Raw genomic sequence first — 23,271 nt, 5'->3', positions numbered from 1 at the left:
AGTCCAGAACTAGATGCAAACACTACAAACCAAAATCCAGGAAGTGTTCAAGTTTTCTAACTTAAAAAAAACAAACCAAAACCAAACAGGAAACCAAAACACTTCAAAAAACCCCCAAACAATATGCTCCCGAAACCCCACTCAAAAATAATTTCTTCTTCTGGGCTGTGGAATATTGCAGCCATGATTTATGAAAACTAGAAATGAGGTATTTGGAGTTGGGTGCCCCAAATGAGTGGACACTAGAAAATCTATGTCTGTCTCTTCTCTCCTTTTTACAAATGAAGACAGTATCTGACATTTTGCTTGCCTTTGGTGTATGAAAAGTTGTGAGAGCAGCTGGGGAAAGCCATTTTGGCTTCCTTAGATGGAGGGAAAAACCTAATTTTGTTATCTTTGACTTCTGTATTCTTGTTTCTTTTCATCAGGGTTGGAACACTTCTTCCACAAGGACAGGCTGAGAGAGTTGGGGTTTTTCAGCCTGGAGAAGAGAAGGCTCTGGGGAGACCTTCTTGTGGCCTTTCAGTACTTAAAGGGGCTGATGAGAAAGATGGAAACAGACTTTTTAGCAGGGCCTGTTGTGACAGGACAAGGGTTTTAAACTAGGAGAGATTCAGACTAGAGAGGAGGAGGAAATTGTTTACACTGAGGGTGGTGAGACCCTGGCCCAGGTTGCCCAGTGAGGTGGTAGATGCCCCATCCCTGGAGCCATTCATTCTGGCTCAGGTTGGACAGGGCTCTGAGCAACCTGATCTAGGTGAAGATGACACTTCTCACTGTGGGGGCAGTTGAACTAGATGACCTTTAAAGGTCCTTTCCAACCTAAAACGTTTTGTGATTCTATGAGTCTGTGGTGTCACCCCCAATTTCATTTTCCATGTGGTGTTTTTTATGCTGGGTTGCACACTCTCGTCCTTGCGCTTGTTTAGATGCATGTTACATGGGCTTGGTGACTTCCTGACTGTCACTGTAAATCTTTTCAGCAGGATTGTTGGTCAGATTTGGTCTAAGATGGCTCATTCTCTATGATAGACTGCCAGTTTATTTTGAATTGTGAAAAAAATAGGTAATAGGCCTCCTATTTCTTGGTGTATTTGTGATGTTCTTCATGAGTTAATGCACAGATATCCTAGGTATGCAAAAATAAGCAGAAAACATCTTTCAGTAGTCTTACAGGTGCACATATATACATAGCTTTCCAAGATGCACTTTATTTTAGGCACTTGAGAAGCAATTACTGTAATTTCTCTCCTTTAACTCTGCTTCTTACAGATTGCTGTCGTGGCTGTGATGTGTAAACCACACAGGTGTCCGCACATTAACTTTACAGGCAACATATGCGTGTAAGTATGACAGCCTAGGTGACCTAAGAACACTCTTTGCCAGTATTTCTGTATAAATTTAGGATTGCAGGAGCTTTGTACAGGAGTCAGGCTTCCTAGTTTTTTCTGATGTTTTCATCCATGACACAGACATCAGGGGTTGAGCGCACCCTTGGCAAGTTTGCATGTGACACCAAGCTGTGTGGTGCAGTTGATAGGCCTGAGGAATGGGATCCATCCAGAGGGACCACCACAATCTTGAGAAGTGGGCCTGTGTGAACTGCATGAGCTTCAAAAAGACCTGAATGCAAAGTCCTGCACCTGGGTTGTGGAAACCCCCAGTATTGATCCAGGCTGGGGGATGAAGGAATGGAAAGTGGCCCAGGGGAGAAGGACTTGAGGGTGCTGGTGAGTGAAAAGCCAGACAGGAGCTGGCAATGTGTGCTCACAGCACAGAAGCCAACTGCATCCTGGGCTGCATCCAAAGCAGTGTGGCCAGCAGGTTGAGGGAGGGGATTCTGTCCTGCAGTGATGTCTCCAGTTCTGGGGTTCTCAGCACAGGAGAGATGTGGACCTGTTGGAGCAGGTCCAGAGGAGGTCCCTAAAATGATGCGAGGGCTGGAACCTCTCTGCTGTGAGGACTGCCTGAGAGAGTTGGGGTTGTTCATCCTGGAGAAGGCTTCAGGAAGACCTTACTGTGGCCTTTCAGTACTTAGAGGGCTGATTAGAAAGCTAAGGACAGACTTTTTATCAGGGCCTCTTGGGACAGGACAAGGGATGATGGTTTTAAACCAAAAAAGGAGAGATTCAGACTAGACAGAGAGTTGGTAGATGCCTTCTCCCTGGAACTGTTCCAGGTCATGTTGGACAGGGCTTTGAGCAACCTACTGAAGATATCCCTGCTGCCTGCAGAGATGTTAGACTAGATGATTTGTGTATTGCTGATACTTTTACATTATGCTAGAAAAAAAAAAATCTTATTTTCAGTTTTTCTTCAAGGAAGAAACCTTTGTCTTTCATGAGCCAAACCCTACTTAATGTAGTTTATACACAGTTGTGTAAATACAGTAACCAGGAGAACATCTCAGTGATCAAATGTAAGTTGGTGTCAGGTGTGTGCAGGTGGTTGTTCACATGACTGAGTGAGTAAGCAGTTTGGAGAAGACTGTTAGAGATGAGAGACAGAGCTCAGTCTGAAAAGTCTGAAAACTGCTGAACTGAAACCCACCTGAAGCAGGTGGTGTCTGCAGACTTTTTGGTGTGATGTTCTGGCTCTACCTGACTCTGGAGTGGAAGGAGAGCACAGATGGAAGGGAGAACCTCCAGCTGTCAAGAGCTTGTGGCATGAAGGGGATAACTTGTGAGTTTCATTTGAATTGAGAAACTCAAGCTGTTTCTCCTGTGAAGTATGTCACCTCGGTTTGAAGAGACTGTGCACTAAAATCTGTCCTTTTTTTGTCCATGTCAGTTCATTAATTTCAAAAGAGTGCCACATAGATGATTAAGGGAGTGGAACATCCCCCTTACGAGGAAAGGCTGAGGGATTTGGGTCTCTTTAGCTTGGAGAAGAGGAGACTGACAGGTGACGTCATATAAAGATGTGAAGGGTGAGTGTCAGGAGGGCAGACCAGGCTCTTCTCAGTGATGTCCAATGACAGGACAAGGGGCAGTGGGTGCAAGCTGGAGCATAGGAGGTTCCACATGAACATAAGGAAAATTTTTTTTCCGCTGTGCATGGCAGAGCCCTGGAACAGGCTGCCCAGAGAGGTTGTGGAGTCTTTCACTGAAGACATTCCAAACCTGGATTCATTCCTGTATGACCTACTCTAGGTGATCCTGCTTTGGCAAGGTGATTGGACTTGGTGGTCTTTTGAGGTCCTTTCCAACCCCTAACATTTTATGATTCTTTTCCCTACCTTGTCATTCCTCACACAGGAGTGTGTTTCACTGCCAGCTGCCTAGCAGGGGGCAAGCTGGCTCTCTCCTTGTTTTTGCTTGAGTAGTTCTTCTGTTTGAGATGTTCCAGGTAATTATGTGTATGAAATGTCTTCAACTGGATCGCACAACTTTTGCCAGCAAATTAATTTGGCCAGGGTAATTTGGTAATTAATTTTGTAACAGTGACAGATGTCTAGGGTTCAGTTTGCAGGGCAGGCAGTGAGAAAACTAATCAATTATGCTGTGAACTGAATGTGTCTGATTTGATAGAGATGACATTATCTTGGGGCCTGTGTGTTTGAGATCTGCGCTGTAAGCAATGATACACTGACTGCTGTTACTTTTGCTGTTGGAAGCGCGCAGCCCCTGCAGCTACAGAGAGGTTCTCTTCCCCTTCTGCTCTGTCCTAGTGAGGCCACATCTGGAGCATTGTTTCCAGTTCTGGGCTCCCTAGTTCAGGAAAGACGGGACTGCTGGAGAGAGCTCAGTGGAACCTATGAAGATGCTGAGGGGACTGGAGCTTCTCTCTGTCAAGGAAAAGGCTGAGAGACCTGACACTGTTTAGCCTGGAGAAGAGTATCCTGAGAGGGGATCTTCTTAATGCTCATCAATACCAAAAGGGCAGGGCTTAAGAGGATGGAGCCAGACTCTTTTCAGTTGTGTCCAGCAACAGGCACAAACTGGAGCACAGGAGGTTACATTACACCATGAGGAAAATCTTTACTTTGAGGGTGCAGTGCAGGAGCACTGGAACAGGCTGCCCAGAGAGGTTGTGAAGTCTCCTTTGTAGAGATTTGAAACCTGCCTGGGTGTGATCCTGTACAACCTCTTCTGGGTGACCCTGCTTTAGGATCTCCAGAGGTCCCTTCCAACTGCCGCCACGATGTCACTCTCTGAATTGCTCTCTGCAGCACATGCGTTTGGCTCTCTACCTGTGTTTGCATCAGCAGATGCAGAAGCACAATCATTCTTTTCATGAGTCCCATACTTTGAGCTGTCCAGTCATGAGTCAGCTTTAGTCTGGAAGCAATATTGCAGCATGGGGCTTGAGCTAATAAAACTTTCCTTTTCTGGATTTGCTTTTGCCTATATGAGAGCTCCTGGGATCTGGTAGAGCCTTTGACATGTTCTTGTGGTTAGGCTGTCTTGAGTTTGTGTTTGTCCATGATTCTGATTAGAGGTACTGTAGTTAAAGCCATGTCTGCTCAACCTATACCCTCTTGTATACCTATACCTCAGACAGATGAAGTCATTGCAATTTTATGAGTTTAATGTTCGGTGTCTGTCTTTTTATATTTGCAGGTACTGCCCAGGTGGACCTGATTCTGATTTTGAATATTCAACGCAGTCCTACACTGGATATGAGGTATGATTTTTGGTTTGCCTTAACTCATTGCCTACACTCTATAACCTTGTGTTAGGCTGCTCTTTAATTCTGCAAATTCATTCGTGTTACAAGAATAAAAACCAAAGTCAAACTTCAGAAACTTCAAGATCTAAAGCAGCTCAACTATGGGACTGGAAAGTCTTCACAGCTGTTGCAGGATTTGTTTCTTCCTCCTCACCTTGCTGCTGTTTATGCTGTTCCACATGCAATGTGCTGTAAAGCAACCTGTGATTCTGGGCAGAGCAAGTGCAGCATCTTGGCTCCCCCTGCCCCTGCAAAACTTGGTGGTGTGGAGGTAGCTGTTAATCTGAATCTCCAGCTGTAGCAAGCCATGAGTGAATAGGAGTAGTTGAAGGTGACATTGCTGTCTCCTGTGGGATGCTGCTGCGTGTAGTTTGTGGAAAGGAGTGCTGGCTGTAGTTATAATGAGAGTTATCAGTCTGTGTCAGAATTTTCCTCACTGAACAGTGCAGCAGAAACACATGGTTTTACTTGTGACTCAGTATGGGTTTGCAGGAAAGGTACAGAGAGAACAGATCCAGACTTCTCCTCGGAGATGCTCAGTGGAAAGTTGAGTGGCATCAGGAGGCCTCAGGACAGAAGAAGGACAAAAGGAAGGGGCCTCAAGTTGTGTCAGAGGAGGTTTAGGTTGGACACAGGGAACCAATAGGGTTGTCAAGGTGTGAAACAGGCTGCCCAGGGAAGTGGTGAAGTCACCATTCCGGAAGACACTGAAGACATCTACATGTGGTGTTGAGTGCTGAGTTAATGGCTGGATCGATTGAACTTAAAAGTCTTTTCCAGCCTGGTTTTATGACTTTTCTGTCCTGTCTCTTCACTTGCACAACAGTTGTCTAAGCAGCATTCCTTACAGCTCCTTTAAACCTCCCCTGCCACAAATTTAGGCCATTTCCACTTATTCTCTGTTGTTTGTTCCTTGAGAGAAGAGAATGACCTCCACCTCACTCCAATCCTTTCAGGTAGATACAGAACGTGAGCCTTCTTTCAGATAGTTGTAGAGAGTGAGCCTCCTTTTCTCCAGGCTAAACAACCCCAGTTCCCTCAGCCAATCCTTACAAGACTTAGGCTCTAAATCCCACTTCAGCACTTTGTTGCCCTTCTTTAGTGGTGGGGGAAGTAGTGATATTTAGAAAACCATTTTGTTTGTGATTCTTGGCAATATTTTTGTGACTCATGATGATTCTTCATCTATTCTGCTGTAATGCGTTAAAAACGTGAAAAATTGTGTCAGTCTTTGTTATGCTACCCTCTCAGGATGGAAATAGGTTTTGTTGTGAATTCAAACAAATTTAAGGAGACAAATTTGTTTCTACACTTGAATGAACTCTTTGGTTGGCAGTTTGAAAACTTTGGGGTCAGTTAGGATTTGAAGATTTCAGCATCCATTTCAATGCTAATGGTTGTCTCTGTTTTGTTTTGTTTTGTTTTTAAACTGCGTTCTTTAAAAGAGTAAATTTACAAAATGAATCTCCTTGTGTCTTTTAGCCAACATCCATGAGAGCCATTCGAGCTAGATATGACCCCTATCTCCAAACAAGACACAGAGTGGAGCAGGTAAATTTTTACAGTGAAAGGGGAATGTGTTGTGGTTGTGATGAAAATAGAATCATAGTAAATCATAGAATCACAGAATGGCTTAGATTGGAAGGGGTCTTAGAGATCATCTACTCCAACCTCTCTGCCATGGGCAGGAGTGCCTTTCAACTAGACTCAACTGGTCAAGGCCTTATCCAGCCTGCCCTTAAACACCTCCAGGGAGGGGACACCCACAAATTCCCTGGGCACCCTACTCCAGAGTCCCACCACCCTCTTACTGAAGAGCTTCTTCCTAAGTTCCAGTCTGAACCTACTCTCCCTCGGCTTAAAACCATTCCCCCTTGTCCTATTGCTAGGCACCCTTATAAAAAGTCCCTCTCCAGCCTTCCTGTGGGATTCCTTCAGGTATTGGAAGGCAGCTATAAGGTCCTCCCAGAGCCTTATTGAGGCTTAACAACCCCAGCTCCCTCAGCCTATCCTCATAGCAGAGGTGTTCCAGCCCTTGGATCATCTTTGTGGCCCTCCTCTGAACTCCCAACAGCTCTGTCATCTTCTTATGATGGGGACACCAGAACTGGATGCAGTATTTGAGCTGGGGTCTCACAAGAGCAAAAGGGCCCTGCCCCCCACACTCCTCTTGATGCAGCCTAGGACACAATTTGCCTTCTGGGCTGCATGAGGGCACTGCCAGCTCATGGTGAGCTTCTCAGCAGTCAATGCTCCCAAGTCTCTTTCTTCAGAGCTGCTATCAACCCACTCTGTGCTCAGCCTGTATTTGTGCCTGGGATTGACCCAACCCAGATGCAGGACCTTACACTTTAACTTGCTGAACCTCCTGCAGTTGTCACTGGCCCGCTTCTCAAGCCCGTAAAATAATGAGAACACTTTTAATTGCCTGATTAGGGGGGGAGCTAAAAGGGTTGTGAATCAGCTGCTGGCCAGTCTCCAGTGTTATAACCCAGCTGTCAATATTGAGGCCAGCAGTGTTTAACCTCTGGGTTGTGTTGTGACAGAGCCACACCATCACACCATTACTTATATGGAGAATTGAGTACTGAATAGTGGCTTTCCTACCAAAATGCTTTTTTGGAAGTCTTTGAAAGAGAGTTGGAAGATCAGAAGAGTTTCTCAATCCTCTTCTGCTTTGACTGGGTTCCTGTTTATCTTCAAAGCCCTTAGAAAATCCTCACTGGATTTGATGTAATCCTTTTCTCCTGCAAGTCTGAAGGGAAGTTAGTTCTACTTGGACTAAAGCAGGTGCAAGGAAACTTTTCCTACTGACTGTATCTAAGCTAGCTGCAAAATGGAACCAGTGTAACTTCACCAGCAAGATGCTAGGCTCAAATAATTCTGCTTTTGCAAAGTAACCTGCTAGGCTGGGCTCAGTGTCTGGACTGTGTTCTTGCAGTAAAAAATTAACTTCAGAAGGCTTTTTTTAGGGGTTTATAAGAAATCTCTACAGAAGTATTATGGTTTGTCATATGTAATGGAAGGAATTGCAGTGCAGGGATGTCAGGGTGCTCTTGTGGCCAAGAAGGCCATGGAGATCCTGGGAATGCATTAAGAAGCCTGTGTCCAGCAAGTCAAAGGAGGTTGTCTTCTCCCCCTTCTCTGCTGTAGTGAGGCCAAATCTGCAATACTGGGTGTGGTTCTGGGCTCCCCAGTTGAAAAGAGAATCCCACCATGCTGGAATTCTGTGTTTCTCAGAGAAGTTTTTTAGATAAGTCCCTGACTGGTAGTTTTTCCCTGGCACTTTTAATTTTGCAGCTGAAGCAGCTGGGCCACAGCGTGGATAAAGTAGAGTTTATTGTGATGGGTGGAACATTCATGGCCCTGCCTGAAGACTACAGAGATTACTTCATCAGAAACCTTCACGATGCCTTATCAGGTCACACTTCCAATAATGTAACAGAGGCTGTCAGGTAAGCATCTTGATTTTTCTTAACATAATTGTTTAAAAGTGTTCTTCAGCTGGTGTAAGAACAGAAAACACTGAAGGCTTCTTTCTGAGAGACCACATTTATCCAAACACTTATGTAGGCACTGAGTATTTATAGCTCAACTTGCAGCATTCTCTGTGTACTGCATAGCACCAGCAGGAGACAGGGCCATGGTTTATCTGTTTTCTCATGGAGGAAACGCTAAGCTGCTTCTCATTTCTTGGCATTCCGTCTGGTCTTCTACCTTTTATGCCTCATCACCTTGATTTGGATTTGTGACGAATCACATTGCCATGGGATTTATTTCCTGTAGCTGGGAAGGGGAACTGATCCTGCCTTGGAGAGAGGCCAGACGTCAGCTCCCGTAAAGGATGACTCACCCCGGAGAGCGTCAGCGCTCCGAGCCCCTTGCAGTCTCAAACGCAGTTACCCTTGCAGTGGTTTGGTGTGACAGGGAGGATGCTCTTCTTCTCATCTTACAGTTGATGAACTGAAAAGTAGGACCTGACTTATTTCTGTGTGCTTTGGGTCATCAAATAGATAAATTTTCAGTGGAATTTGCAGTATAAAACTAAGATGAATAGAACCATAGAATGGTTTGGTTTGGAAGAAGCCTAAAAGGCAATCTCGTTCCAACCTCACTGCCATAGGCAGGGACACATCTTACGAGGTCAGGTTGCATGAGGCCCCATCCAGCCTGACTTTGAACACTTCCAGGCTTGGAGTCTCCATAACTTCCATGGGCAACCTGTTCCAGTGCCTCAGCACCATATGGGGAAGAATTTCCTCCTAATGTCTAATCCAAATCTAGCCTTTACCCTGTCACTACACACCTTTGTAAAAAGTCTCTCTCCAGCCATCCTGTAGGTACCCTTCCAACACTGAAAGCTGCTATAAAGTCTCCTTGGAGCCTTCTCTTTTTGGTATCTTGGAGCTGTTAAGTCTAGGTGAGCATCCCTACTGCCAGTTTTAGTTTGCTAGTCATCTTTCAGTCCAGGGGGATTTCCTTGGTTTTGTTACCATGTACTAAAGAAAGCATTTCCAGAAGTGAGCAGGGCTAGCCCTTGCTTAGTTTCATGTCTACATTTGTTTCTGAGCTGTAATTTCATTTGATTTTCCTCTGGAGGGCAGCAAACACTTCTAGTGGTTTTCTTTGGCTTTCTTGTCTTTCAAAGACTAGACGAAAATACTATGTTGCTCTTTCCAACTGGATTTATCAAGATAAATCAACAGACAAGTTGGGGGAAATGATTGCTTTTTTTTCTGCTCTGGTTATGAGCACTGAAGGACACAGCTCATTATGGAAGGAGGGTGGTGATTGCAGGTTGTCTATTCACATTAGTGCTGTGCTTACACATACATCAGGTGGTTCAGGATGTGGTTATTCCCTATTTTTTAATGCTACAGGTGTCTAGCTAAATTCTATTGGACCTGAAATTGCAGGTTATTGAGGCAACTATTTATTGAGAAAATTATGACACAAACTGTGTTACCAAGAAATTTTAAGTGCATGTAAAAACGAAGTCGCTCTGAAGTCAGTGCACAGCTTTGCAAGCAGGAAGATCAAGTGATGTGAAAAAATGTGCAATATCAATGTGTGGTTTTAACCAGCAGATAAATAAAGGTTTATATTTTTAACATAAAATTCATGCTAAATGCTTAATAGATGGAGGTATGTGGGAGTTATTCAAGTTGCACTTCCTAAATATTCTAGAGGCGAGAAAATTGAGTTTGAGATGAATCAGACTTCTTACTTCTTGTGCTTTTTGCATTTGTTTGTTTTATTGTGACACTGCAGTGCTGTTTTGAGATGGTCAATAATACTTGAAATAAACATTCAAGTTTAGATTTATTTATCTTTGTACATGAGGATTCAGCCCTTTTCCCTCATTTCTTCCATCAACAGAGGCAATGCTACGCGAGAACTACTGACACTATTTTACTTGGTTTATATTGTGGGCACTGCATTCATCAGGAACTTGGGATCTGATCTCTCTCACCCCTAACCTTGGATGGGATTATGGTGGCCTTGACGTTTTTCTTTCCTGTGCAAGACATTATGTACTTTAGATTTAGTACAGTGATTCCCTAACGGGGAGAAAGACCTTCAGCCCAGATACTTTATAAAAGTCCTTCCAGGCATGACCTTTGCTTAAAGCAGTGGAGCATCCATCTGTATAGGCACACTTTCCCCCCCTTTTGTCCAGTAATTTTCTGAATTTGCCCTAAACTAGAGCTCTGCTTCTGTATCCAAGGCTGTCCTTCCAGTGATACTCTGATCTATACGGTCTGGATTGTGCAGCACTGAAGGGATGATCAATCTTGCATCCACCCCTTGATGTAATTTTGCATTTTCTTCATGTACTACTTTGTCTTGATCTGCCCGCTGCAGCTTCTGGTCCCAGTTAATCTCATAAAAGGGATGTGACTGTGCAGTTTCAACCAGTACAATATGACCAAAGCATGTCATGGGGGTGTGCACTGTTCCTCACCAGGAACTGGCACTGCATGTCTGACTGAAAGTCCTCAAATTGTGTTTGACCGTGGTCTCCAGCTGATACTCTTGAGTTACCTTCTGGCTTTCTTGCAAACACAGAGTCTTCTGGTACATTCAGCCTCCTGGTAAATCACAAAGTTGCAAACCTGGCAGTGCTCAGATAAGAAATGATGTGGGGTCTGCCTTGGGGAAGTGGGGTACTGCTCTAGCCAAGCTGCTGCCAAATAAATAAGTCTGAAACTGGTTTATAGGAGAGAGCAGGATCTTCCTGGGGGGGCTCAGAACATCTAAGCTAGGTTGCTGCTTTAAACTCTTTCCAGCTTGAGGGGTGTGAAGAACTCCCTTTATACCTCTATTTATACAGCAGTAGGAGGTAATTTCACGAGTGGACCTGGAGTTCAGGTTTTGGGTTTTCTGGATGCATGAGCAGGATATGAGCGTAGGAGTGACTCTGTGTATGTACATAAACTCACCTACTAAAAGTGTGGGGTTTGGAAAGATCAGCAGAGGAACTGCAAGGCTTTTAGAGCAACTCTGTGGTGAGTGAAGGAAGGAAATTACTTCCCTGAGAAAGTTTTGCTAGTGTTCAGCATTTCTGTAACACTTCCCTATTGAGGTAATAAACACATTTTACTCCATTCAGACTTGAGGTGTCTTTGGTATGCCTGAGAAATCAGTTGGCCAAGGAACAATTGCAGAGCCAGAGGGGATCTTCATTTTGTAGTGTGTGTGCAACAAGGCTGAGAAGTTCTCATTTTTATCTGCTGAAACCACCAGTAAGGAGATTTCAGTGCACTTCTGGATGCCTATCAAGCAGATTGTGGGGTTGGTAATAAGCTTCTGTTCTTTAAGAGGATATTTGTAGTTATTGCTGATGAATCAATGTAAGATTTTTTCCTTCTGTACCTAGACAAAGACACCTTTCCCTGGGAGTTGTTTCTATCAAGCCAAAGCATAGATTTGGTTGTGACTGTTTTTGCTCTTTCTTGAGGACAATGAACCAAGAAGGTGTAAAATACACATGCAGATGAGAATTGCTGCTCCCCATCATTTTGCTTCTCTCACCTGACCCATGAGTCATTAGAGGTGCTGGGCATATTTAGCTGCCACTGTGACTCATCAGTTAGCTCGAAGGGATGAACACCTCTTCTCTGAGCCAGGATCTGACTTTTTATCTCTGAATGAGTCCAGAGGAGAACTTCCCTCTCTTGAGAAGGGCAGGTATCAGAAATGTCTCCCTAGGCCGTGCACCTGTGCAGGTATTTGGACAGCAGGATCAAGCCTGGTTTCTCTTACTGTGTTTAAAAATACACAGCAGTTACTTTGTAAATTTCATTTTAGCAGTATCCTGTGTTGTCTCATGTTTGAGCTGGTTATAAATCACATTGTTAATGGCAAAATAAGAAGAGGATAAAAATGCTGGAACGTCATGTTCTGCAGTTCAAGTATCTTGTATATGTGATGTTTATGTGACAATGTTCAGGTGCACAGCACATAACTGTTTCCATAATAGGGCTGTAATTACACATTTTTAGCATGATGGGGGTTGGAAAGGACTTCTAGAGATCATCTAAGTCCACCCCCTTACTAAAGATGGTTCACCTAGGTCAGGCTGCATCCAGGTAGGTTTGGAATCTCTCCAGAGGAGACTGTACAACCTGCTTGTGGAGTGTGTTCTAGTGCTCCATCATCCTCAATGGAAGGGAGTTTTTACTTATGTTCAGGTGGAACTTCCTGTGTTCTAGTTTATGCCTGTTTCCCCTTGTCTTGTCACTGGGCACCACTGTGAAGACTCTGATGCCTGCATTTTAGTAACAAATGCCAATGCTATTAGTTTGATTACAAAATGCAGGTACAACAGCAGAATAACCTAGTAGTTAAATCAGGTTTTATCTCTACAGGTGACAGTAAGATTCCCTGTCAGTGTTCTCTTCCCCAGGCTAAACAGCTCATCAGAGAGATGCTCTAGTCCCCTCATCATCTTTCTAGCCCTCTGCTGGATTCTGTCTCTCTTGTATTGGGGAGTCCAGAAATGAACTCAGTGCTCTGAAAATGACCTCACTAGGGTAGAGCAGAGTGGGAGGAGAACCTCCCTTGCCCTGCTTGCCACACTCTTCTGAGTGCACCCCAGGAGACTTTGCTTTCTTGGCCAAGGAAGCACATTGCTGGCTGATGGTTAATGCAGAACTGATTTGACTTTACATCCACTCGGTAGTCTCCTGAAAGGCTCATTTTGCACTTGCGTCCTAAGTTGAAACCCAGAAGTGCAGAGGTGAGTACTGTTGACTGTGTTTCATTCCTCATGGAGAAATTGCAACTCCTAATACTGGACAACATCATGAGACTGCCTGGTTTTGGGGCTTCTTATCGATTACTTTCTGCCAAGTGTCTCTTTGTGTTTCCACCATTAGCTGTGTCTTCATCTGAGCTGGTGAGCAGGCACCAACACTTCCTGCTGCCATCAAAGTTTTCATTATGCACAAGGAGATTTCCTTTAGGTACCCCCAAAACCATACTGATCTTTTAGCAGGTGATAAACACAGATCCAGCTGCTGTAGAGCATTCACTGAAAGAGAAGACACAGGTTTTATATAACCACTGCTTAGGGATGGATTATTGTGTGTCCACTTAAAGACCCATCTGAGGAAGGTAAAAACCTCTGAGCACTGGCAGGTTCAGCATCAGTTGGTTTTGTATGTGGAGCTCCTGACACGTTTTAAAACTCATCTGGAAATCCTAGGATCACAGAATGATTTGGGTTGGAAGGGACCTCCAAAGGTCATCTAGTCCAACCCCCTGCAGTAAGGAGGGACATCCTCCACCAAATCACTTTGCTCAGAGCCTTGTCGAGCCTGACCTGGAATATTTCGAGGGATGGGACCTCAACTATCTCTGTGGGCAGCCTGTTCCAGTGTTCCACCACCCTCATGGTAAAGAACTTGTTCCTAACATCCAATCTAAATCTACTCTTCTCTACTTGACAACCCTTGGTCCTCATCCTGTCACTACAGGCCTTTGTTAAACAGTCCCTCTCCAGACTGCCTGTAGGCCCTCTTCAGCTAAGGAAGGCTGTTATTTGGTCTCTCCAGAGTCTTCTCCAGGCTGAAACCACTCTTGTTGAACATGCCAGATCAGAGTGACCCATGAAAACTGCTTTTTGTGTGGTTATCAGATGATGTGTTTTCTGTGCAGACTGTACTATTCTTTCCCTGAGTGAGGTCTTGTGTATGAGTGATTCTGCAGTTTCTCCACATGAAATATAGTGGTTGTGAAGGCTGACCACTAAGCAACTCCTAAAGTTCTTTTTCAATGCACCTACTTTCAAAACGTTGCACTTTGTTGTCAAAGTTGGTCTGGTTTACGTTTCCTAAATAAGATTTTTAGAAGTTTTCTTAGAAGGGTCAACCTCTGGTATCAGTGCAGGCTGGGAGATGAAGACATGGAGAGCAGCCCTTGGAAAAGGACTTGGAGGTGGGTGAAAAGCTGGTAGGAACTGGCAGTGTGAGTTTACAGCCCAGAAAACCAACTGTCTTCTGGGCTGCATCAAAAGCAGTGTGGCCAGCAGGTCCAGGGAGGGGATTCTGCTCCTCTGTTCTACTCTGGTGAGACCCCACCTGCAGTACTGTGTCCAGCTCTGGGGTCCTCAACGCAGGAAAGATGTGGACCTGTTGGAACAGGTGCAGAGGAGACCATCAAAATTATGGGAGCAGTGAAGCACCTCTCCTGAGAGTTGAGATTCTTCAGCCTGGGGAAGAGAAGGCTCTGGGAAGACCTTATTGCAGCCTTTCAGTAATTAAAGATGGCCCTCTAAGAAAGCTAGGGACAGACATTTTAGCAGGGCTCGTTGTGACAGGACAAGGGGTGATGGTTTTAAATCATCAAAAGAGGGGAGATTCAGACTAGATAGAAGGAAGAAGTTGTTTACATTGTGGATGGTGAGACACTAGCCCAGGCTGCCCAAGGAGATGGTAGTTTCCCATCCCTGGTAACATTCCAGACCAAGTTGGACAGGGCTCTGAGCAACCTGCTGTAGTTCAAGATGTGCCTGCTTACTGCAGAATCTTTGGATTAGGTGACCTGTAAAGGTCCCTTCCCACCCAAACCATTCTGTGATCCAAGATGCAGGTTTCTGCAGGTGAATCCACCCTTGCTGGTGCTGTAATTTTACCAAGATTCAACCTGGCTGCCTGACCTTGAGCGCCACAGCCCCACAGAGAAGGTAGTACATGGAGTAATAACTGTGCATATTGTGCCTATGCTGTGACAGCAGCTGGCTTTATGTATTTTGTTGGCCCTTCCTGTGAGATACTCCAGTATGGTGTGGATCTTAAGGATAAAGTTCAAGCCAACATACTTGAGCCTGAGGTTAGTGTAGCAAAGAAGATGCTTTCCTACAGTTGGGGTGGCTCACTTGACTTAGAGTTACTTGATATGCTAATGTATCTTAGTTGTGCTTTCTGAACACTAATTGTGACTCTAGCAAAAATAACCAAGGGTTGACTCACTAGTTCCAGTGATTCATCCTGGAGTGGTTTAAGAGGTTAGTGTTCTCCTTTTATCTACCTTGACCCCCTGCTTGCAGTTACCCCTTCAAAAACTGGCAGCTAAACATAGCTGTCCACCCTTCAGCTGCCGGAGTTCACCCTCTGGTGAATTAATGTAACACGGAGCCAACAGTGACTGAAGGAGATGCCACTTCTTTGGCCCTGGGGAACCCAGCCTGTTAAATTGCCCTGCTACAAACTGCCAGAATTTGCTAATCAGATCTCACCTCTTGACCTGCCATAATGACTAGGTACTGTGACAATCTCTTGAAGCTTTAGCAGCTCCAGCCCAAACCGCTGTAATTGCCAGCTTAAGCTCCTGTTCCAGCAGTGATTCGGACAGCTGAGGTGTGTGGGCACTTCTCTGGTTCTACATCCCCTCCTGTGCAAGGCAGCAGCCTCTGGAAGAAAAGGAAGTGAATCAGGGGACACAGCAACACTGCAAATTGCTGTGGCTGTTTCCATTACAGCTTGTCTGTCAAATCCCTCAGGACATCTTGACTGGGCAGTGATTTTTTTCTGTGCCAGGCAGGAGATAACTGGCTTTTGTTTTAGTGCCAGGTCATTTACAAAAGGGATTCTGCCTGAATTATCTTTTGTTCCTGGACATTTGGAGACTAGATCCCAACATTCTGGAGAAATGTGCAGATGTTATTTGTTTCCAGCTTTGGATGTGACTCTTCCAGGGTGCAGAAGCCATGTTTGCCATTAAAACCTGTTGCTGGATGTTTACCCTTAAATGCTTTCCGTATGGACAACATTTTTACAGCTTGCAGAATTTGAGGAAATATACCCCAAAGCTGGCTGGTCTTTGTTGGTTGCCTGTTCCTTTTACATTGCTTACTTTCTACTACAAGACCAAACTTCTAGCTGCTGAAATGTGTTATTGGGAAGATACATAAGTGAAAGTCATTTTGTCAGATCCTAATCTTGCTGTAGGTAGCTGTTCTTTTTTTCTTTTTTTTTTCCCTTTCCCTCCTGCAGCTATGGAAAGTGATTACCTACCCAGTTATCTGTCCTGTTCAGTATTTTTGCAGCATTTTCTTGTGAAAATATTTATCCCTTCTGAAATACTCAGCTGTTACTGAAGGTAGGCTAGGAGAGGTAAATATAAAGAAGCTATACCTACATATTTCTGTAGATGTGCCACAATCTGATACTATCATAGAATCATAGGGTAGTTTGGGATGGAAGGAACCTTAAAGGTCATCTAGTTCCCACCCCTCTGCCATAGGCAGTGACACCTCCTACTAGACCAGGTTGCTCAAGGCCCTAGCTAACTTGGCTTTGAACGCTTCCAGGCTTGGACCCTCTACAGCTTCTCTGGGCAACCTGTTCCAGTGCCTCAGCATCCTCATGGGGAAGAATTTTTTCCTGATGTCTAATCCAAATCTAGCTGCTTCCATTTGAAGCTATTACCCCTTGTCCTGTCACAACATGCCTTTATAACAAGTCCCTCTCCAGCTATCCTGTAGGTCCCCTTGAAATACTGGAAGGCTGCTTTAAGGTCTCCCTGGAGCCTTCTGTTCTCTAGGCTGAACAACCCTAACTCTCTCAGCCTGTCTTCATAGGAGAGGTCCTCCAGCCCTCTGATCGTTTTGTGCCCCTCCACTGGACCCACTATAACAGGTCCATGTCCTTTTGGTGGGGGCTCCAGAGTTGGATAGATATGACCTTAAAATTCAGTTGGCTTTTGTGCTGCACACCTTGCTGGCTTCTGTTGAGCTTCTCACCAAGTCCTTCTCAGGACTGCTCTCGATCCATTTGCGCCCTGCCTGTATTTGTGTTTGGAATTGCTCTGACCCAAGTGCAGGATGTTGCACTTGACTTTGATGAACTTCCACCTTTCAAGCCTGTCAAGGTCCCCCTGGATGGTAGCCCTTCCCTGCAGCGTGGCTACTGCACTACTCAGGTTGGTGTAGTCGGCAAACTTGCTGAGGTGCACTTGAGCCAACAAAGCTGGGACATTATGTGACTTTTAAGTTTTCTAAGGTGGATTCCAGAACCAAAGGTATCAACAGTTTTCAAGGTGGCAGCATTTATTCACAACAGACATTTGACTTATACTAATATTTGTGAATGCTATTGATCCGTGTTTTATCCTAGGCTGGTGGAAAGGATGATGGCCGTAGCGGTCATGACATTGTCAAAGCTAAATAATGAATTTCAGTGACTCTCTTTTTTTTTTTTTTTTTTTTTGGTACATTTTCAGCAAATTACTGCTGAACACCTGCCAGAGGGAATACTTTTCTCATTTTTGCTGCTTCACTGCTGTGTGTGTGTAATTTGGCAAGCATAACAAGTTCTCCGGTGACCTGCACTAAAATGTTAATGCCAGGATGGAATCTGAGTACTCAGCTGGGATTGGTAACTGGACGTGGCTTGGTCACCTGTATGATATCAGCCTCACCTGATCATTAGACAGTTCTAGTTCACATTGTACTAGTGATCCAAAGGTAATGTCATGAAGAGACTCTGTGGTGTGTACTAAATAACATTTCTGGGTTAATTTCCTCCCTGACACAAAGTATTACACCTGCCTTCTGTGTTGCAGAAGCATTGCCTTAGTTGCTGTTGAAATCTGAATTTCCAAGTGGGCAAAAGATGCTGGAGCAGGTCCAGAGAAGGGCGATGGGGCTAGTGAAGGGTCTGGAGAACAGGTCTGAAGAGCGGATGAGGAAATTGGGGTTGATAGTCTAGAGAAAAGGAGGCACAGGGGAGAGCTCCTTGTTCTCTACACTTCACTGAAAGGAGGTTGGAGCAAGGTGGGTGTTGGTCTTTTCTCCCTAGAAACAAGTGACAGGATGTGAGGAAATGGCCTCAAATTGAACAAGGGGACGTTTAGGATGGATATTAGAAGAAACTCTTCACTGAAAGGGTTATCAAACACTGAAGTAGGCTTTCCCAGGGAGGTGTTTGTATCAGCATCCCTGGAGGTGTTTAAAAGATGCACAGATGCGGTGCTAAGGGGCATGATTTAGCACCAGAATTGTTAGAGTTTGATAATGGTTGGCCTTGATGATCTTACAGGTGTCTTCCAACCAGAATGATTCTATGATTAGTGATTGCTTTGAGCTCCCTTGAGGATGCAAGCCCTCCTAGTCTGATCCTCCCACGCCTGGAGAGCTAACGTCGGTCTGGAGCTACCTTTTTTCCCTCTCTTTCAGAAGAGATTACTTTCCAGAGAAAATTGAAATGGGCTGGTAAAAGAGTGAGATGAGGTTTATAATTCCCTCAGCTGTGCTCTGCTTGCCTCATTGATATTATAAACTGAGATCTGCTGCCTTTCAACAGTGCTAAATTAATTTGAAAGAAAAGTCATTTTCTAGTAGCATGGTGAGTGCAGGCATGCAAAGGAAAAAAAAAAAAAGGTAGGTTTAATTTTCCTACTTTTATGAAAGTATATCAAGAAGTGGTTTTCCTGTGCCTGTTTTGCAGATGCTGTGCTAAGCAGAGCACAGACTGTCTGCATTGTGTTGTAGCTAACACACCCTGGGACTCTACTCCCTCATGGCTTGTCAGTTTGTGAAGTCAAATACTGAAAAGCTGGGAAATAGTAGAGCTGAGGGTATTTGTGCAGCCTTCATTTGGTCACCCTCTGTCCAAACCCTGGATTGTATGATTACTTATTTTTTTTCTCTTTCTGCAAGACCTTTGCCTGCTTTCACCCTCAGAGTGTGCTGCTTAAAAAATTCTATTAGTTGTTCCTTTGATATAAATAATGTTCTCCTTTTCTTCAGCAGCTCTGAGGTGAGATGTGGGTTCAACTTGAGAGCTCAGACAGCTCAAATCACAGTATAATGGTTGGGAGAGACCTCTGGACACCATCTAGTCCAACCCCTTTTCTAAGGCAGGGTCCCAGAACAGGTTGCCCAGGATTGCATGCAGGAGGGTTTGGAATTGTCTCCAGAGAAGGAGACTCCACAACCTCTCTGGGCAGCCCTTCAGTGCTCTGGCACCTTCACAGAGAAAGTTTTTCCTCATGTTCAGATGGAACTGCCTGTGTTCAAATTTGTGCTCATTGCTCCTTGTCCTGTCACTGGGTACAGCTGAAAAGAGTCTGACCCCATCCTTTTGACCCTCACTATTTAGATACTGATGAGCATTGAGAAGATCCCTTCGCAGTCTTCTCTTCTCCAGGCTAAGCAGCCCCAGGTCTCCCACTTCAGCTTGTGTGAGAGATGCTCCAGTCCTGTCATCATCTTTGTGGCACTGTTGAACTTTCTGTTATAGTTACTTGTCTTTAAGGTCTCTTCCTACCCAAAGCATTCTATGAATCTGTGAATTTAGTTTGACTGCTCTGCAGTAAGCAGGAACATCCTCCTATTTCTTCACCATTGGTTCTTGGTCTTATTTTCCTTTCCAGGTCTTTGTTTTTCCCCCTCTCTGGGAAGATACAAGTGATCTCTTACCTTTTCTAATACTCTTTTGTCTCCTTTGGTGTATTAGTCTTGTTGTAAGCTAGGTTATGCCATTTGCAAGGTGTTGCATCCGTGCTGAGAAACATTTGATGTCATTCCTTAGCAGGAACTTGCTCCCTGGGACCACCACACTTCACTGGAGTTGCAAGGGGTGTCTGTGCCTAGGGAGGATGCAGTTTTAAGCTCCTGTAGCAGCTAAAAATCAAAACTCTTTTCTAAAGCAATGACCTCAATCACTGCGTAGCTGTTGGCAGCTTAGTTGGAGCTATGAGGGATGGCAAATGGAGCTGGGGAAGTGGCAGCGGTGGTTCTCATTGTCTGCTGCGGCAAGGCTCTTCCCGAGCCTGGAGTTTTACAAGCATGAGGAAAACAAGCTCCTGTGTGGTTTAGCAGCATTTTTTTGAGACAGATCATATTGCAGCTTTATGGGTGAGGGAGTAACTTTGGCAAGAGAAGATTAGCTAAGCCATAGCTTTTTGCTGGCAGTTTTGGCTGATGACTGCTTTTTATTAGCTCTGTTTATAATTTTATTGATACAATTTCTCTGTTTCCTCAAAGCAGCAATCAAGCTAATTTTCCTTCCTCAAGCTAAATGTTTATACCAGAGTGTGAAGACAAGGGTGAGATGAATTCTGTTTAGTAGCTAGATGTAGAAACTGCAAAGCAAGATCTTCACTGGACACTGGGCTTATGCAGGAATGGCTTTTAGGGCACTGAGTTCATGCTGGTTCAGCATGAGCTGGCAATCTGTGCTGGCAGCCCAGAAGCAAACTGTATGCTGCACTGCATAAAAAGAAGCATGACAAAAAGGTCAAGGGAGGGGTTTCTCCTATATACTCTGCTCTCACAAGACCACACCTGGAGTATTTCATCCAACTCTGGAGCCCCTGACAAAAGGACATGGAAGTGTTAAAGGATGGCCATGAAGATGATCAGAAGATAGATTTAGTTTAGACATCAGGAGGAAATTTTTCCCCATGAGGGTGCTGAGGCACTGGAACTGGTTGCCCAGAGAAGCTGTGGAGCCTCCAAACCTGGAAGTGTTCAAAGCCAAGTTGGATAGGACCAATTTTCCCTAAGCCACACTGTGTCAATATCAGAACTGAAACTGGAACTAGATTATATGTTTTTAATAGATCTAAGTCTCACCTAGTGATGTCTTACCAACTGTAGGAAGAAAAACTTGAATTTCAGTTTAGATTTAATAAAAGAGATTGTCATGTCATTTCTGAAATTATTTTAGATATAAGGATCTTTTGTTTCTGAATCCCTTTTTAGCTTGCCTCTGTAACTACATATTGACTATTCCGTGGTTAATTGTCTGTATAATTATGACCTAATTGTTTTTCATATTGATTTGGCAACAGACATTTAAATTGCTATTCCTTCAAACTTCCATGAACTAAATTGCATGATAAAGATCATAGAATCACAGAATTATTTCAGTTGGAAAAGATCGTCAAGTCCGACCATTGTTTAACTCCACCAAGTCTGGTGCTAAACCATGTCCCTTAGCACCACATATATGCATTTTTTTAAACACCTCCAGGGTGTTGATTCCACCACCTCCCTGGGGGGCCTGTTCCAGTGTTTGATAAACGTTTTAGTGAAAAAAGTTTTTCTAACATTCAATCTAAACCTCCCTGGGTGCAGTTTGAGGCCGTTTCCTCTCATCCTGTCATTTGTTACTAGGGAGAAGAGAACCTCCTTTCAGTGAGGTGTAGAAAGCAAGAAAGTCTCCCTCATTCTTCTCGTCTCCAGGCTAAAAACCCCCAGTTTCCTGAGCTGCTTCTCACAAGACTTGTGCTCTCGACCTTTCACCAGCTTCCTTGCCCTTCTCTGGATATACTTGAGCAAGATGTGAAAAATCAAGGACAAATCTTGGGCATCTCTTCCTGCATGTTTCAGAACAGTCTTTGTTTCACTGCCAGTAGCTGTCTGACAAGGTGCTTGCATTTCAGTGTCACTGTGGTGACATGTTTTGTTGTTCATGGGATGTATTATCTGCTTCTGTACACTCAGATAAGAAGTGAAAGGGACGTGGAGTAAGACCTGTCCTGTGGGAATAGCTGATATTGATTGCCTGGTAGAGGTGGAATTTAACTAAAGGTCAAATAAAATTTTACTGGCATCCACACCAGGGACAGCTGAAATGGGACTGAGAGCTGCTTCTTTTTAGATTTTATATTGCTGCTGAGAAGATAGGAGAAAGGCAAAATTGATCAAAAATTAAGCAGTAACCAAAAGTCAGCCTGCAGTCTTCTGCCTTTTATCCCCTTGAGGTACTGTGTGGGTTAAGGCCACCATGCTGCACAGAACTGATGCTTAAAAGCAAAGCGTAGGTCTCTGTATTTAGCATTTGTGTTTGATTCCTGGGTGGAAATTCACAAATTGTTACTGAGAAATGCATTTGACTCTCAAACTCCATAGCTTATGATGTTTCCAATCATTGTTCTGAGCATGTTTTTTCCAGGCTTTTTTTTCTGCCAAATGGCCTTGAAAATAAAATTGTTTGGGATTAATGAACCTCATACAGGGGGTTTTTCCCCACTTCAGAAGTGACCTGGATGGTTTTGGTAACCTTGGGGGGTATGTAATTTCATGTAAAATATTTTCTCTTCTCAAATATGAGAAGAGCTGCTGTTTGGCAAAGGAAATCTTGCCCTCTTTTGTAGCAAGGCCAGAGCTTCATAGCCTTCAAGCGTTTGGCCATCTGATAAAACTTCTCACTTCTTTCAAATTTATCAAGTCTTTCAGGACTGAGAGGCATGGGGCTGTTGAGCCTCAAGAAGAGCAGACTGGGAAGGAATCTTCTCGGTGCCAATCAATTGCTAAAGGATGAGTGTCAAGAGATTGGGGTCAGACTTCTTTTAGTGGTGCCCAGGAGTAGGATGAGGCAGACACAAACTGGAACCCAGGAGTTTCCATCCGAACATGAGGAAAAACTTCTTTCCTGTAGGGGTGCTGCGGCCTGCCCTGGAGCAAGCTGCCAAGAGAGGTTGTGAAGTCTCCTTCTCTGGAAAGAGTCCAAACCCACCTGGATGTGATCCAGGGCAACCTACTGTGGGTGACACGGGTTTGGCATGGGAGTGGGACTAGGTGATCCCCAGGGGTCCCTTCCAACCCCCATCATTCTATGATTCTCTGTAATTCGGGATGACACTCAGGGCTTCTTTTCTTTGTCATTGTCAAAGTGCTATTACTGGTAATTAAAGGAGATTAAAAGTCTATGCAAGCATCCTGGCAGCAGGGACAGGAGTTTAAAGTGGCTGGTTGAGAATGTAGACAATCAGCCTATCATTTCATTCATGCATGTCTTACTGATCTGTTTGTCTTGGCTGCTGAAAACCCAAGCTGTAGTGATCAACATGGTGGACTAGCTGCATCTTCCACATATGACTTGGACGAGTTTGTTGTGTTTTTAACTGGCATTGATAGGTAAGTCTGAAATCTAAAGCATCTGGCTCTTGATCAAAGAAAGTGTGTACAAACCTCCTTTAATAGATTGAGCATGGGCTTAGGAAGTGGACGTTTTTGCAAGTACTTTGTGTGCTTTCTTTTGTTAGACAAGTTGTAAAAAGTTGTATTTTGGTCATGTGTTGGACCTCAGTTGTCTTTGTTAAGATAACAGGTCTTACTTTCTTGAGCTGCTAAAAAGCCAAACC

At 44.2% G+C, this 23,271-nt stretch overlaps 1 protein-coding gene across 1 annotated transcript in view; it reads left to right on the top strand.

Annotated features, from left to right (window-relative positions):
- ELP3 (elongator acetyltransferase complex subunit 3) overlaps positions 1–23,271 on the top strand; it is a 113,306-nt gene that overhangs the window by 4,694 nt on the left and 85,341 nt on the right. Inside the window, exons 4-7 of the mRNA XM_054383687.1 lie at positions 1,273–1,343; positions 4,563–4,626; positions 6,154–6,222; positions 7,972–8,126. Coding sequence (XP_054239662.1) covers positions 1,273–1,343; positions 4,563–4,626; positions 6,154–6,222; positions 7,972–8,126 — 359 coding nt within the window. The remainder of the gene's footprint in view (positions 1–1,272; positions 1,344–4,562; positions 4,627–6,153; positions 6,223–7,971; positions 8,127–23,271) is intronic.

The sequence above is a fragment of the Indicator indicator genome, chromosome 9, assembly GCF_027791375.1.
Source record: "Indicator indicator isolate 239-I01 chromosome 9, UM_Iind_1.1, whole genome shotgun sequence".
NCBI classification, from domain to species: Eukaryota; Metazoa; Chordata; class Aves; order Piciformes; family Indicatoridae; genus Indicator; species Indicator indicator.
The sequence above is the reverse complement of the archived record's forward strand: the minus strand, read 5'-3'. Positions and strand labels throughout refer to the sequence as shown.